Genomic DNA, 15,468 nt, shown 5'->3' on the forward strand with positions numbered 1-15,468 from the left:
TCCGGCATTGGCGGGAGCGGCCCCCTGAGCTCAAAAAGTATCGACTTCGCCCAGTTGATGGTATATCCTGATACTCGCCCATGCGAGTCGCAAATTGCTAGGAGGTGGGGCAAACTATGTTCTAGGTCTGTGAGGTATATCAACATATCGTCCGCATAAAGGGACACTCTGTCTTCCCATTGCGAATCCCACCTTATCCCCTTCAGAAGTGGCGTAGTGCGGATAGTGACCGCCAGCGGTTCCAGGACCAAAGCAAAAAGGAGAGGTGAGAGTGGGCATCCCTGTCGTGTACCCCGTTTTAGACATATGGTCCGTGAAGTGTGGCCATTCGCCAATATCTTGGCCATAGGATCCTTATAAAGCATCCTTATCCAGGAGATAAAGACGGGGCCAAAGCCCATCCGTGCCAGCACCGCGAAGAGGTAGCCCCACTCCACTAAATCGAACGCCATTTTGGCGTCCAGCGATAGTATCGCTGCCGGTTCTTGTAACAGTGAGAGTCGTGCCACCACTCCGTGTACCCTGCGAAGGTTAAGGGCCGTGCTTCTATGCGGCATGAAGCCGGATTGATCTGGGTGGATCAGTTGAGTTAAACATGGCATAAGTCTGTTTGCCAGCACTTTCGCTATTATTTTGGCCTTCGGGTTAAGAAGGGAGATAGGCCTGTATGATTTACAGTCGTTGGGCGGCTTTCCCGGTTTCGGGATCGCGACAATGGTCGCCATCCGTTGGTCTGCGGGTAAACTCCCTTTCATCCTACTCTCCTCATACATGTGAAGAAGGGGCGCACTCAGCGACTCTGACATGGTCTTAAACCATTCAATGGGCACCCCATTGGGACCCAGAGCCTTACCTGAGTGGAGGGAATCAATGGCCGATTTAATTTCGTAATTCGTTAAGGGTGCATCGATATCCTTTGCCGCCTCAGTCGTTAAGGACGGCAGAGGCACATGTTCGAGGGCGTCTCGGGCCTCATCCTCCGACACTTCTATCGTTGGAGTGTACACTTCATGAAAGTGGTCAGCCAGGGTTTCCACAATATCTTCCGGTCGTGTGTGCACGTTGCCATAAGAGTCTGCAATCTGTAGTATGTTTCTGGCCCCCCCATGTGTCCTGTCCAGCCATGCCAGGGCTTTATCGCCTAAGTCATATACCCTATGCTTGGTCGCAGCAATGTCCGCCATCGTCACTCTCCTCAAGTGATCTTTGAGGCGACGCTGGTGTATCTGCAGGTCATGAAGTGTGTCTTCCGATGGGTCTGCCATATGGGCAGTGTTGGCCCTCTCGAGGCCCAACTCCAGTTCCAATGCCTCCCTCCTGTGCGTTTTTTTGTGATTCGTTATCGCTGCAATAGCCTGACCCCTGAACACTGTTTTGTAGGCCTCCCACAATATTGAGGGGGAGTCCACCGAGGACTGATTCTCTTCAAAGTAAAGCCGGGTTGCTTTCTTTAGGTCTTTACAGACCAGCGGAGCTTTGAGATAACCCGGGAAGATCAGAAACACTCGCTTGTGTTTGATGCCTTCGCAAGTTACGGTTAGTGTGATTGGCGAGTGATCCGAGATGCCTCTCGGTTGTATCGCTGCCTCGCCAATGCTGAGGAGACCTTTATTCAATGTGAAAAAGTAATCTATTCTGGAGAGACTGTTGTGGGTCGCTGAGTAATAGGAGTATTGTTGCTGATCTGGGTGTAGTGCACGCCATACATCCACCAAACCCTGTGCTTCTAGAAAGTTCTGTAGTTTGCTAGGGCCAGGTGCCTGCGGACGTGCGGGGAACCGATCGAGGGTATTTGTGAGTGTCATGTTAAAGTCTCCGCCCACAATCAAGTCCCCCTCAGGGAGCTCCAGCAGGAATTTGCCGAGGTCCGGTAGGGCCACTGAGTGCAGCGCCGGCGGAATATAAACTGAGACCACATTTAGCAGTCTACCCTCCCATTGGCCATGCACGGCCGCGAAGCGGCCCTGATCATCTATTTTTGTCGATTTCACTATGTATTGGGACGATTTCCTTAGCAATATGCCTGTGCCCCGAGACCCTGAGGTAAAGTCAGCGTGTGCTATCATTCGGTACCCCCTCCTATCCATTGCCCGCGTGGCCGCCCCCAACAAGTGTGTCTCCTGTAGGATAATCAGGGTGGGTCCCCGCCTCTTAATGCCTTGCAAAACAAGGCCCCTTTTGATCTTATCGCCCAATCCCCTAACGTTCCATGACATGATTTGCAGAGGGGTTGGCGTGGTGTGTTGGTCAGTTCCGGCCATAGGAAGGGTCGGAGGGTGGGCCCAGGGGAGCCCGTCGGACAAGGTCCCACACCATTGTAATGGAGGGAGCACTATAGACCGCGGGGCTTTCGCTCCATGAGTGAGGTGGCGTATGTGGACGAGTGCGTGGCTGAAGCGACCTCTCCCACCCTCCCGTCGTGTGACTGTCCCAGTGTCGTGCGATACCTCCCATGTGTTGCCTCATGCCAATGAATATGTGTGCGTACAGTACTAAAACATGCAGGACCAAGTGGTCCCAAACCGTAACCATTCTTGAACCTCCACCCACCCCCCTACCTGCCCCCCTGCTACACGGACTCCAAACTGCCCGCCCCCCCAACTGAGCAGAGTGCTTATCCCTACCCCTAAACAGTATACTTGCGCGTTGGGGTGAGGGACTCTCCGCTGCTAGCGGCCTCTCAATCACACCCTCGAAGGTCCATCACCCAGTGTCCAATGGCGGGAAGAGCGTTGAAGCATCATTAGTCCAGTACGTTATAGAAGCCAGGAAATTATTGGTCCTCATTTTCCTCTAGTCCGCCCTCTGCACCTCGAGACGCGCCGCTTTCTGTGTCCCCACTCGCCATCTGGGAGTCCGGATGATTTCCCACATTGTGGCCCTTTGGTACCCGGTTGGTCCGTCGAGGGTGGCGTCCCGGTCTCCACCCCTCCAGCCATTCCTGCACCGCCTCTGGATCGTCAAAGAACCAAGTTTTATTTTCTGCTACGACCCTGAGTCTCGCAGGGAAGAGCATGGAGTATGGTAGTTCTCGTGACCTCAGCTCTTTTTTGACCTCAAAAAAGGTTTGTCGCCTGCGTGCGACGTCTGCCGTATAGTCGGGGAAGAAGGCAATGGTAGAGTTCTGGAGTTTAATGGGAGGGGATGACCTTGCTGCCTGCAAGACGGCATCCCGATAGCGGAAGTTGAATAGGCGGGCCACAATGGGTCGTGGGGCTGCCCCTGGCTTCAGCTGACCACCTGGCACGCGGTGGGCCCTTTCCACGGAGAAAAAGGTGGACAATCCTTTCGGTTGAAGTTCGCCCGTGATTAAGCTCTCCACGAACAGGTCCATAGCTCTTGTGCCCTCCGATTCCGGCACGCCGATAATACGGATGTTGTTCCACCTAGAACGCCCTTCCTGCTCATCAAGCTTCCCACGCAGCAGTTTGTTGTCCTGTGTCAGCTTCCCCATCGCCTGCTGAAGTTCTGAGACATCTTCCACTAGGGATTTTGTAACCACCTCCATGTCTTTGACCTTTTCCGACATCTTATGAAGGTCGGCTTTGAGCAAAGTGACATCCGTGGAGATTGACCCCACCGTCGTCTGTAGCAGGGCCAGTGCATGCATCACGTCTTCCAACGTCGCCCTCTTACCTCCCGGGGTATCTGTCGGTTTGCCCCCCGCGTCTCTCCCCGTCACTGGGGAGGCGGGCGATTTTTCGGACGTGTACCGGTCCATACGGGTCTGGGTGGCCCCTCCTTTGGTTCCTTTTCCTGCCATGCCAGTGGGTTTCTCGTTTTTCAGGCCTCTCAGCTCCAGGTTGTCCGAAGTATTTCACCCACGTCGGCCAGAGAGTGGTGGCGGAGTCCTCAACTCTGAGGCCAACCCGGGGCGTCCCCCACGCACTCACCGATAAGGACCGGGTGACTCCCTCCGTGCACTCAGGGGATCGGGTCTGAGCCCCAGACCGGGTGAAGACTTTTGCCGGGCACAACCCCTCAATTCAGGCACTTGCAGGATGTTCCGCAGGGCGGAGTATGCCGGCGGTCAGTAGTTACGCGGCAGGCTCGGAAGATGGCGGCTGCCCCTTGCCCTCTTAGGCTCCCCCTTCGCTGTGGCCGCCGGTCGATTTTCGTGCCGGATTCACTGTTCACAGCGCAACCGGCCAGTCACCTCTCTCCTGGTCGCTGGCGGCGCTCAGTCTGGCCGTGCTTCTTCCGTGTCGTCAGCCGGTCTACGCAGCCTGCGGGCACTTCCGGGCCAGGTTCCCCGGATCAACTGCACTTCCTGTCGGCCACTCGTTCAGGAAAGGTCCCGGTCTAAGAGAGTGAGGCAGGCCAATCCGTAGCTGCGGCGTACCTCGTTTCCCGGGCTTCGGATTCGAACGCCGCTACTTGCTCCGCCCGGTCCTGAGTGCTGAAACCCTCCTGTAGGGCTCGAAAAGTGTGGCGGATGATGGGTCGGATAGTTGAAGAGGCCGCTTCAGCTGCGGAGCTCGTCCCTTATGCTGCCGCCATGATCGGCTGCTAGCCACGCCCCCTGGATGTCCAATTTTTAAAGAATTTTGAGCAGGTTGGTTCGAATTGTTATGGGACTGTAGTGGCGGGGGCATGAAGAAACTCTTTGCCTCTTGTTAGAATCCTGTTGTCTTCCAGCAGATTGCAGCCTTTTACAACCAGTGGGCCACAAATAGGACGATGCAGTGCTGGACCTGTAAGGTTGGTTGTATGCCTGACAGGTTGTTTGAGGGTAATGTTGGAACCGCTGTTGGAACTGCGGTCTAGATGCGTACTGCCCTTGAACTCTGCCCTGAAAGGACTGGAAAAGAGGTTGTTGTAGCGTTGCCAGGGATTTAGCAGTCTGTGTCCCTTGTCATAGATTGAAGGTCTTCATCTATATGATTTTCAAATAGGCATTCGCCGTCAAAAGGCATATCTGGCACCTTAGCATGAACCTCAGGACGAAAGCTAGTTGCCTTCAGCCATCCCTGACGCCTCAACACCGCTGCTCCTGCCATTTGCCGGAATGAAGTTGAAGAGATATCCGTTGCAATGTATCATTTCAGTGGAAGCTCTATCCCATTCTGATAAGATATCCCTTGCTTCCTTTTTCTTATCTTCAGGAAGATGTTCTAGGAGCGAAGAGATGTCCGACCATATCTATCGGTTGTACCTACCCAGAATGGTCATATCGTTGGAGGCTCTTAAAGAAGTGTCTGTCAGGACACAAAACCTCTTCCCTATGTTGTCCAGCAGACGTCCTTCTTTATCCGGAGGTGCAGAACATTGAGATGCTGGGTTTTTAGCTCTTCTTAGAGCAGCCTGCATGATCACTGAATCCAGTCTAGGATGACCGATGAGGCATGTGGGTGAATTATCGGGGGCTTTGTACTTTTTATCCAGCTTCGGAATTACCACTGGGATAGAAGCTGATGTCCGCATCAGTTTTAGACCCTCCTGCCATAAGTAATCTACAACGGGAATTGCCCTAATGGATCGTTGAGTGCCTGGCTTAAAGACATAGGAAACACTCAGTTTGTTTAACTGGCATAGGTAGATCAAAGCGCTTTGAGGCACGTTCTTAAAGGTCATGAAAGCTCCCGATGTCAGCAGGGGGAGAGTCTGCAGGAGGAGAGATAGGAAATGATAATGTGGGAACTACGGAATCATCCAATTCGTCCTGGGTGTCAACATCAGTGTGTATCTCTCCTTCCTCCATCTGTTGGTGGTCCACATTTTGTGACTCATCAGGAATAACGATAGGAGGAGGCAAAACCTTTTCCCTCGTGGGTCTAGGAGTTATTTGACCTGCGTGTTCCCCTGGTGCCTGTTGAGGCGGTGGAGGATGTTGCGGAGCATTTGCCTCAGGAAAGCGTCTGTAGTAGTCATTTAACATGTGACGTATGTCTATTACCAACAACACTGGAACGTTAATAGATGGGTCCCTAAAATGGCGAGGATCCTTTTCCTCTTAGGGATAACACTCTTGGAAAGATTCTTGCTGCTGAACGGTAGCCGAATCAGTGAAAGAATACACCGAGGATGGATTAATGTCTTCTAAGTCCTCATCATCATCAAAGTCCTGACATTTGACTTTTAGCTGGGAAGGACTATATGCAGGGCCAAACGTGCTGTCATCCTCAGACTCCTGGAAGTCAAGCAAACATGTAGGTGGCAACTGAGACATTTTTTAATACTCCTGAACCGTAGAAAGTCCCAAATGGATTTTTTCCCCTGTCGACACCACCACCATCGGGGGAAAGTAGGGCAACGTCGACGGAGTGGTCGTAGATGGAGAAATTCTCGTTGACGGAAGAAGGCTCGTCGACGAAGGCCTCAGCGTCGGAGATGGTCTCGTCGACGGTGACGCCGTTGTCAGAGTTAACTGCGGGCCAGTCGGCGCAGCGTCCATCAACGTACTGGCCGTCAAATGTTGTCGCAGTCGTTGGAGAAGCTGTCAACGGCGAAGGTCTGACAGAAATAGCTCTCATCGACACGATATCGACGGACAAGAAGAAAGATCTCTTACAGGTGATACAGAAGCATAAACTGGAGCAGAAGATGATTTTAGAGTTCCTTCTACCTGCTTTCTGTGGCGTTCCTCTTCAGATTTACCTGCTCCAGTGATTTTGATCACTTGGAGTCCCCTTGGAGAGAAGAAGAGCTACCTTCTTTTTTTCCTGGAGGAAGAGTGGGGCTTTTCCCCAGTGTCAGAGCCACATTCAGAAACTGCCTTTTTCTTCTGGAGCCAACTGAGCAGTCTTCCATCCCTATCCTTGAGGGTTTTGGCCGAGTCGGTGCGGCAGTATTTGCATTCCCTGAGATTATGGTCAGGGTAAAGGCAATAGAGACATTGCTTGTGAGGATCTCCTGAGAAAAGTCTAGATTTGCCACAAGACTTACAGGGCCTAATCAATCCTTTTTTTATCTGGCATTATGAAAGTCACATAAAGGAATACCTTGAGCTGAAAGCTGGAGATCAAAAGTTTAAAAAGCCAACTGTCACTGAGCAGAGCTCAGAGAGGCTCCCAATCACACAACGTGCAGTAAGAAATCTGAGGTGTGGTGGCTCTGTAGAGAGGGTTACAACGAGGTCTCTTCTGTGAGTGGCTAAACTTTGGATGTTATAAAATGAGGTTGATCGAGTGCTCAAATTAATTTTCTCTCTATGAGGGTCTATGTAAAGTATTCAGTACTACTATTTCTACTGTTACCGTGGGACTCCCACCATGATGACTGGGAAGATTCAAGCATATGAATCTATAAAAGATACAATACTGGAAAAGGATACCATTGTTAATAGTTGACACTATCAACAGAAAAATTGACTACGGTAGAGAAAGTGTGTCGTCCTAGAGGGATAAAGATGTGTATGCATAGTGATTTGGAGCTTTAAATATGTCACACACTACTTCCATTGTGTGAATTTCATTTATTGATACCCACAGCAAAAAGTATTTTCCCTGTAAAAAAGCTATGGTTTAATATCTTGCTGTCAAATGCATAACATTCCTAGGCAACAAGGGGCTTTATAGATAATCAAGACTTGAACATGAAGAAATAATAGCCGCAAAAGCTCAGTGTACCACCCAAAAGACTGTTAAAATTGTATAAATGTATTTATATAAAAGTTAAAAAATTATGACAAAAACATACATAAAAATGATTGTGCAAAGCAGGAGTTCCAAATAATGTATTAGTTACCTCATACTAACATAAAATAATCAATTACTTATTGACAAGAATAAAAAAATATACAGTTTCAATGAAAACAATTACAAGTGTCTAAGATGTTGTATAATTCCTAAAGTCTTCTACGACGACAAAAAAATAAAATAAAAGACCGAGAGGACCTTTAATGTTCAGAGATATCCCCCAAGCAGAAAACAATAGATAAATGTATAAAAACGTACTAAAAAAATATTGCTGTTCAAAATCGCTTGCTGTTATGATGGAAGAAGCAAGGTTTGCTAAATGAAAATAGATGAAATGTAAAAATGAGTTACATATATTACTTTTCAAACTGAACATAACAAGGATTGATTATTTTATGTTAGTAAGAGGTAACTAATACATTATTTGGTTCTCATGTTTTGCACAATCATTTTTATGTATGTTTTTGTCATAATTTTTTTAAACTTTTATACAAATGAATTGATACAATTTTAACAGTCTTTTGGGTGGTACACTGAGGTTTTGAGGCTATCATTTCTTTATGTTCAAGGATTGATTATCTATAAAGCCCCTTGTTGCCTAGGAATGTTATGCATTTGATGTTTGTTTGCCTGTCCTAGGACTTGGATAAAGTTCAGGGGGTCCCTTTATTCTTGAAACTTAATATCTTGCTGTGTCATTTGGCCTGTAAGTCTGCCATGACGTATGAAGCACAGAAATGCTGTAACTGATATTACATGCTGATACAAAGTCTGCTGAGGGGGTGATGCCCCGATTAGAAACCCACTTGTGCTGGTTCTGCATTTTCAAGAAATATCGGAAAAGAACGTTTGTCAGAAGAGACCAGAAAGTTCGTCAGAAGAGACCAATCATTGTATTTCACAAGGCACAAACATGCCTCCCTAAGAAAATTGTATTGTATTGTATCTATGCTTGTATAGCGCTACTGCCACCCTACGGGTATCCTGGCGCTTCAGATAACAAACACTTGGTCAGCTAGATGGTAAACAGAAGGATGGAGCGTGGATCAGAGTTTCGGAAATAGCCAGGTTTTCGGGTTTTCCCTGAATTCGGTTAGTGAAGCACTCTGTCTGATCGTTTGTGGCAGCTTGTTCCATAACTGTGCCCCTACCACGCTGAAGGCCCTCCTCCCATCCGAGAGCGTTTACATTTTGTGACTGCCAGTAAACCGGTACCCGGGGACCGGAGCTGTCTCTGAGGAAGGTACCAGGAGAATCTTTCCTGTAGTGGAATTGGGCCCATCTCGTGTGAGGCTCTAAACACCTGGCAAAGTGACTTGAAAAGAACCCTTTCCCTAATTGGTAGCCAGTGAAGCTGTCTCAGTGCGGAAGTGGAGGACGAGTCGCGTCGCAGACTCAGCACTAGTTTTGTCGCTGCAGACTGGACTCTTTGCAGCCCCTGAAAGATGTACGGGGGGGCTCCTAAATATAGGGAATTACAATAGTCTGCTCAACACTGTGCTGCTCACTACCAAGGAGCGCAAATCTCTTGGTAGGATGGGGAGAATTCGACGTAACAGGCGTAACAAGCCAAAGCAAACATTAGCTGTCTTAGTTGCCTGTGAGTCCATCTGGAGGTTCTTGTCTATTAGGACCCCCAGATTCCGCACTGTATTGGCCGGGATCAGTGGATCCTACTCCGGAGTGAGTCTAAACTCCAACGGAGAGAATGTAGACGGCCTTGCAGGAGAGCAGTAGAGCACCTCAGTTTTTCCGCCATTGAACTGCAAAGAGTTCTTCCGTAGTCAATTTGCAGTCTGGCGCATACACTCTTGAAAGTGCTCCAAGGAGACAGCCTGTTCTCCTTCCAAGGAGAAAGCCAGCTGCGTATCGTCCGCATAGTTGACCAAGTCAACCCCGAACGATTTAATGATAGGAAATAGTGGCTGCAGGTAAGCATTAAAAAGAATAGGGCTGATGGCAGATCCTGGGGCACCCCATGAGTGACCGATGTCTTGCAGGAGGTAAATGGTGCCATGGAGACTGTCTGTTTTCTTCCTATCAGATACGAACATAGCCATTGCAAGGCCCTGCCCCTAACCCCCATCCTTTCCAGTCTCTCTAAGAGTATTGGGTGACTTACCGTGTCGAACGCGGCCGACATATCAAGAAGTACCAATATTGCTCCATTCCCATTGTCGGCCCGCATTCGTAAGTTGTCCATCATAGTCGGGAGGGCGGACTCCGCCCCGTGCCCAGGCCGGAACCCAAACTGATCCTTGTCCAACAGCTGGTGTTCCTCAAAAAAGTTGGACAAGGACCTGCTTACAGTCCTTTCCAAGATTTTAATAGGGAAAGGGAGCAGAGAGATTAGGCGGAAAGATTGGGGAGAGATTGGGGAATTTTGAGGAATTCATCACCCCATGGTTGTCGCAGTGCAACAGATTTTCCTTCCAACTGTATCCATCTTGCTATTGTTATTTACCGGTGGTAACAAAGAAATAACTTTGGAATAGGAAGTCAGGGTGCAGACCTAGACATAGCAATTCTCCTCATTTAGCTGGGCTCCTTAGATGCCCACTTTTCTATTTTAAAGAAATCTCTAGAAAGATTCTCAGGATACAACTTTGTTAAGGCCAGTTTTATAGTTTATTTGGCTATATATTAAATACATGTACCTTGACATAGGATTTATGCGTAAAACTAAAAAAAACTATTTTATTTGGTAAGGCTTTCTGGTATCTCTCGCCTCTGTGCAGCGATTCGGAGTTCATGAATATTAATCAAGATCCCAAAGAAGGAGAATCTTGTGATACTGATGCTGGATGGAGTAGTTGCTAGGAAGGGGTTTGTCTTATTGAAAAGATGGTAATGTCTTGCCATTGGAGACAATTTGGGTTAATGGAAAACATTATGGCAGAAAAACAAATGTTAATTATTAAGGCGTAGGTCTTTATTTTCTTTTAGTGCATTAACTATTTTGTCACCCTCCCTAACCACTTCTCCTCCTCTCACAAGGTTGGTGTAGAGACTGGTTCATTGTCATCAGCAGACTAGATTTAGGAGCATTCTTTGAGATATGGAGCACATGATATATATTGCAGTTTTAAGCTCTGATCTGTGACTAGATCTAAAGCTACTCACAATATTATCCGAGTTTATAAAACAATTTTGACTACAGAAATAACACAAATGTTTGGATATTTGAAAGGGCAAATGAGAATCAGAAAAAAACTGAGGCACAAGACAGTCTTATTTATACTTGTGACAAATTCCATATCTTGCCATTAACACACATCTCTACATAAAGTAATATGGTGAAAATCATTAAGAAACAACTAATTTACATGCCCTTTCTTGCTGCAAACTTCCTTCATGGCATGGCTGAAGCAATTAATGCCCCACTGTAATTTACTGACCAGCAATTCATTCCTGCATAACAACTTCCCTTTACTTTCCTATTTAATGTTCCTATATATCTTAGAAGGCGAGCAAAAGGTGTACAGTGTAAAATTAATGGAACCAGAACTGATATTCTACCATAACACTTTAGTGAGACTCAGGGGGCCAAGAAATTGAAGCTATAGTCTAACAAAAAGGCATTAAAACAAAGGTTGCTGTCTGTCAATTGGCTGAACTTACCAGTCTTACATTCTAGACAGATGAATTTTTCATCGGGCAGTGAATTCAGGCCCAGGCACTCCAGATGAAAGAGCTGATAGCATTCTCCTTCGCAACTAATCAAGGACTCCCCAAAGCTCTCACAAATCTTAAAAGAAAAAGGTGACATAATTTGTAGCTAAACGAAACCTACACTCAACAAAATGCAAGTTATTTTAACAGACATACAAATAATGAAAACTAGAAAAGTAATCAATAAAATATAAAAACGTGATATGAAACCTATGTGAAAAAGAATTGGAAAAAAAACAATAGGGTTGGGTTTAATGTGCTATGCATGCATCAAAAGTAGAACATAACAATGGCAAGAGAGACTATATTAAAGGCTCTCTTGCCAATGATACAGTCTTGTTTTGTTTCAAAGTCAACTAGAGGTTAGGTAGCAAAGGAGAACTTATTACAGTCTTTTTAGTTTCTATGAAAAAACAATATAAGTTCTTTAATAAATGGTAGCTTGCCATCCAGCATTCATTTTACACACTAACAAGAAAAAAATGCAGACAAGGGAGCTGTTGATACAGACAGTTTTTGCTCTAGGTAAGCCATACCAGAACAAAAAAAATCTGACAGAAAAGAAGGCTATGTGGGGGAAGTGAGGAATACAGCCAAAGGAAATCGGGAGATGGAGAGGAGAGGTCTGCAAAGGGGGATTTGGGGGAACAAGTAGCACACAGGTAAAAGATGTAGCAACAAGAAATGTTGGTGGGAACGAGGAGCCCACTTAGTAAAGAGGGACAGGCAGCAAGGAGGAAAAAGAGTGAAGTGAAGGTATGGCAGGCAGGAGAAACCGAGTGAAGCACATAAAAGAAGGACAGGAGGGAATAAATAGGAGTGGACAAAAGAGGGAAAGTGGAAGCATCAAAACAAGCACTGATAAGCTGACAGAGGCCATAGGTGCAAAATAGTCCATCATACACATGAACGTAAACTGGTTCAGTATTTTCAAGAAATGGGGTAGAAAAATAAACAAGAGCAGCCAGTGGCTTCACAGTGGTGAGAGGGAAATACTTCTCCAAGCTGAGCTAACATGTTATTAATACAATCTCAAGCCAAGGGTTGAAACAGGCTTGTCAAAGAAAGCCAATGACTGATCGGGACAGAAAGAATCGTACTCGAAATACATTACAGACATAAGCCTGTTTGACAGCTGTGCTGTCAAAATCCAGACACAATTACCCATCAAGTGAACAGAACATATTTCATTATTAAATAGAAATGCAAGGAATGCATGTTTACACATTTCGGAAAAACTTGCTCTAGTGTTCTCATTTACTATAGTTTATAATGCGTTCTCTATGTTTTTTTATTCTTTTTATTAACCATGAAACATATGCTTCAGTAGAAAACAGTACGATATACATAATAAGTGGTTTGGCATGTACACATTCTCTATGTTTTTATTACTTGTATTTCTTTAATGTTCTTAGATTGCTATTATGTCATGTTGTTACTTGTGTTCTATCTGGAACCTTTGCTCGTTACCAGGAGAAGTGTCAGTTTGATTTTAGTCTTCTCCTGAGCAACTGGATTTTCAGACGTGGGTTCTGTTCTCCTGTATACTAAAGAATAAATACTTTGGATTTATGTCATACGATCTACTGCCAATGAAGTATCACCTTCCCCGATACTACATCTGGTACCAGGAGTGGGGTTAGCGGATGTCTTTTGACTGTTTCGCCTTTTGCTGGACCCAGAGGCTAAGCTCGTCGAAGAAACCTTCTGGGAGCTTTTTGGGGCATCCTTTTTATTTGTTCTCATCAAGGTACACAACAGTGTTTCGCACGCAGTCCTATTATATTTGAGACTTTATTCTGCCGTTAAGTCTTGTGCGCGCACCACAAGCTTCACGTGCCTTTATTCATGCGTACTCTATTTACTGTTGGAGTCTGAGACTGTCTCCCGGGTGCTTTCCTTCACGTGCATCTTACCTCCTGCCGGAGTGAGTGGCTGTCTCCCGGCAACAGCACTTGCGCCAGCAATGTTCTTTGACTGCGTCCTTCAGCGCAACCCCGAGGAGCTCAACTCGGTTTCCTCTGATGGAGCAAGGTTTCGTATGAAAGAAACTTCATCGGATGCAATCTTCTCCATTAAGGTGTATTATTTTAACCAACATGTTCGTAAATACGAATATTGCATTACACTCTTTTAAACTGAATCTAGGGGAAGCTTGCCTATGTGTATTACTAATAAGTAATGGCTGCCGAAAATCGGGAATCTTCTGCGCATGTGTCTACTGCATCTACGTAGTAGGACGTCCTTGCTTTTGGTGGGAAAACTTTGCAGCTGCGCAGTAGCTATTAAGATGGCCGCCTGAAACTCAAATGTTAATGCACATGCTATGCTTAAACTAAACCGCTCACATTTTATTAAATTGCTAATGTGAAAGATTGAATAATATTTATGGGATTAGAGTAGAAATAAGTGGTATACAGTGCATTCATTTATTTCTGTATTTTAACATGTCTTTCTTTGATTTTGTTGATAGTTCGTACTTGGGCCTGGAGGGCTCATAAACTCCCTACCCCACCTGACTTATGCGCAAGCACACTCAAAACCTCTCCGGTACCATGATGACACTGTTGAAACTCAGCCAAGGTCGCTCTAGCAAGAAGCGCTTGGGAACTTCATCTCTCGACCCGAAGAGGGAAATGAAAAAAATATATTTTGAATACAAAGTATTGATCCTAATGTGAAATACGGGTGGGAATTAAGCTTGGGAAAGTAAAATTAAGGGGCGGGAATATTGAACAATGAACTACAGAAAAAAAGTATTACATTAGTATGGTATGATGACCTCTCCCCATCTCCTTGCCCAATCAGAAGTAGGGGTTATCACAATATTGAAACATACGGGGGTGGTACATACACGTAGAACAGTATAACTAAGGTAGGCTTAGTCAATTAGATGTCAGACTGTCTCAGACGTCATTGACCCATCGTAGACCCATCACTGACGCAGACGACGGCGAATGCCACAGAGGTCAGAGACACGGTCCGAGCACTCTGACAGAAGATTCGAGAGAAAGAAAGCGACGGAGATACTGCCGAAGAAGAATCCGATCATCTAGAAGGGGAACGCGGAAGAACAATCGAGGAGGCACATCCAAGGAAGGGGAAGATTCAAAGAGAGTAGTGCCAGAGAGGGGGTGCAACGCTGGCGTTGCATCTAGAAAAGGTCACCTATCCTGTGTTGAAATTGTCCTGGTCCTTGGGTTCCTGTCTGACCCAGGGGTCCCTATCTAACTCCGTGGCCAGGGGTTGGTCCTCACACCAATCTAGGTAAATATAATTCTGTGTAGTATGTCCTTGTACTGCTCTCTATTTCTACCCTCTCCAGGTAATGTCATCATGAAGATTTAACCAAGTCATTTTATTCTATTCTTGATTATTACCTAAAGATATCTGTGTGTGTGACATGTATTGGTATTTGACTTACAAAATTATTGATTAGATAAAACTTTTAAAACTCTCTGGAGTCGGTGGTTATTTGAAGAATAAAGTTAATGTCATTTCTACCTACTCTACTAACTACCTGACCTATTGACCAGAGGAAATTAAAACCCAAGGTGATAGGGCTGGTATGAATTTGTAAAGGTAAAATCCATCACTCAGGAATAACAAAATTTGACTCCAGCGGTAATTACCGGTTTATGTATGAATGTTTATGGGCCCAGGTGAGTATGGTAGTTTGAGTAAACCAAACTGGTAAACCCCGCTGGATCAGTTTTTCTTGGTAGCAGAGTTATGGTTAGGTTTTAGTCAGGTAGGTAGAAAATTGTACATTGAATTATTTATTAATGTATTAACCAAACCTGTATGTATTGTTTTAGGTTGTCTGGAAATTACCGGGAATATTAAATAGCAAGTGGTAAATGGAAGCCATACTGCAGTGAGGTTACTTGCCATGATGAAAAAAGTGTGAAAAGTTATGTAGAACTTGAAGCACTGATTTAGGGATTATTCTTTGTATAAAAGTGAGAGTGATTGGTAGCAAAAGAGTTCGCTAGAGAAACTTTGGTCTTATAACCCTTAGAAAGGGTAATACTAACGAAGTAGCAGGTTCTTTGATGCTTGAGTGAAGAGTAAGCGGAAGAGGTTTTACTCGTAATGTGTTGAGGGTAAGCAGAAGGTTTCACTCGCAGCAGAAGAAGAAAACAAGTTACTTACCTGT

The 15,468-nt window shown here is 45.8% G+C and overlaps 1 protein-coding gene across 4 annotated transcripts in view; it reads right to left on the reverse strand.

The window, feature by feature from the left end:
• NSD3 (nuclear receptor binding SET domain protein 3) overlaps window positions 1–15,468 on the reverse strand; it is a 1,711,795-nt gene that overhangs the window by 723,311 nt on the left and 973,016 nt on the right. For all 4 annotated transcript variants that reach the window (XM_078666314.1, XM_078666313.1, XM_078666315.1 and 1 more), the window contains exon 12: window positions 11,259–11,385. In XM_078666314.1, the coding sequence (XP_078522440.1) occupies window positions 11,259–11,385 (127 nt within the window). The remainder of the gene's footprint in view (window positions 1–11,258; window positions 11,386–15,468) is intronic.

This window comes from Lissotriton helveticus, chromosome 11 (genome assembly GCF_964261635.1).
Source record: "Lissotriton helveticus chromosome 11, aLisHel1.1, whole genome shotgun sequence".
Classification (NCBI taxonomy): Eukaryota; Metazoa; Chordata; class Amphibia; order Caudata; family Salamandridae; genus Lissotriton; species Lissotriton helveticus.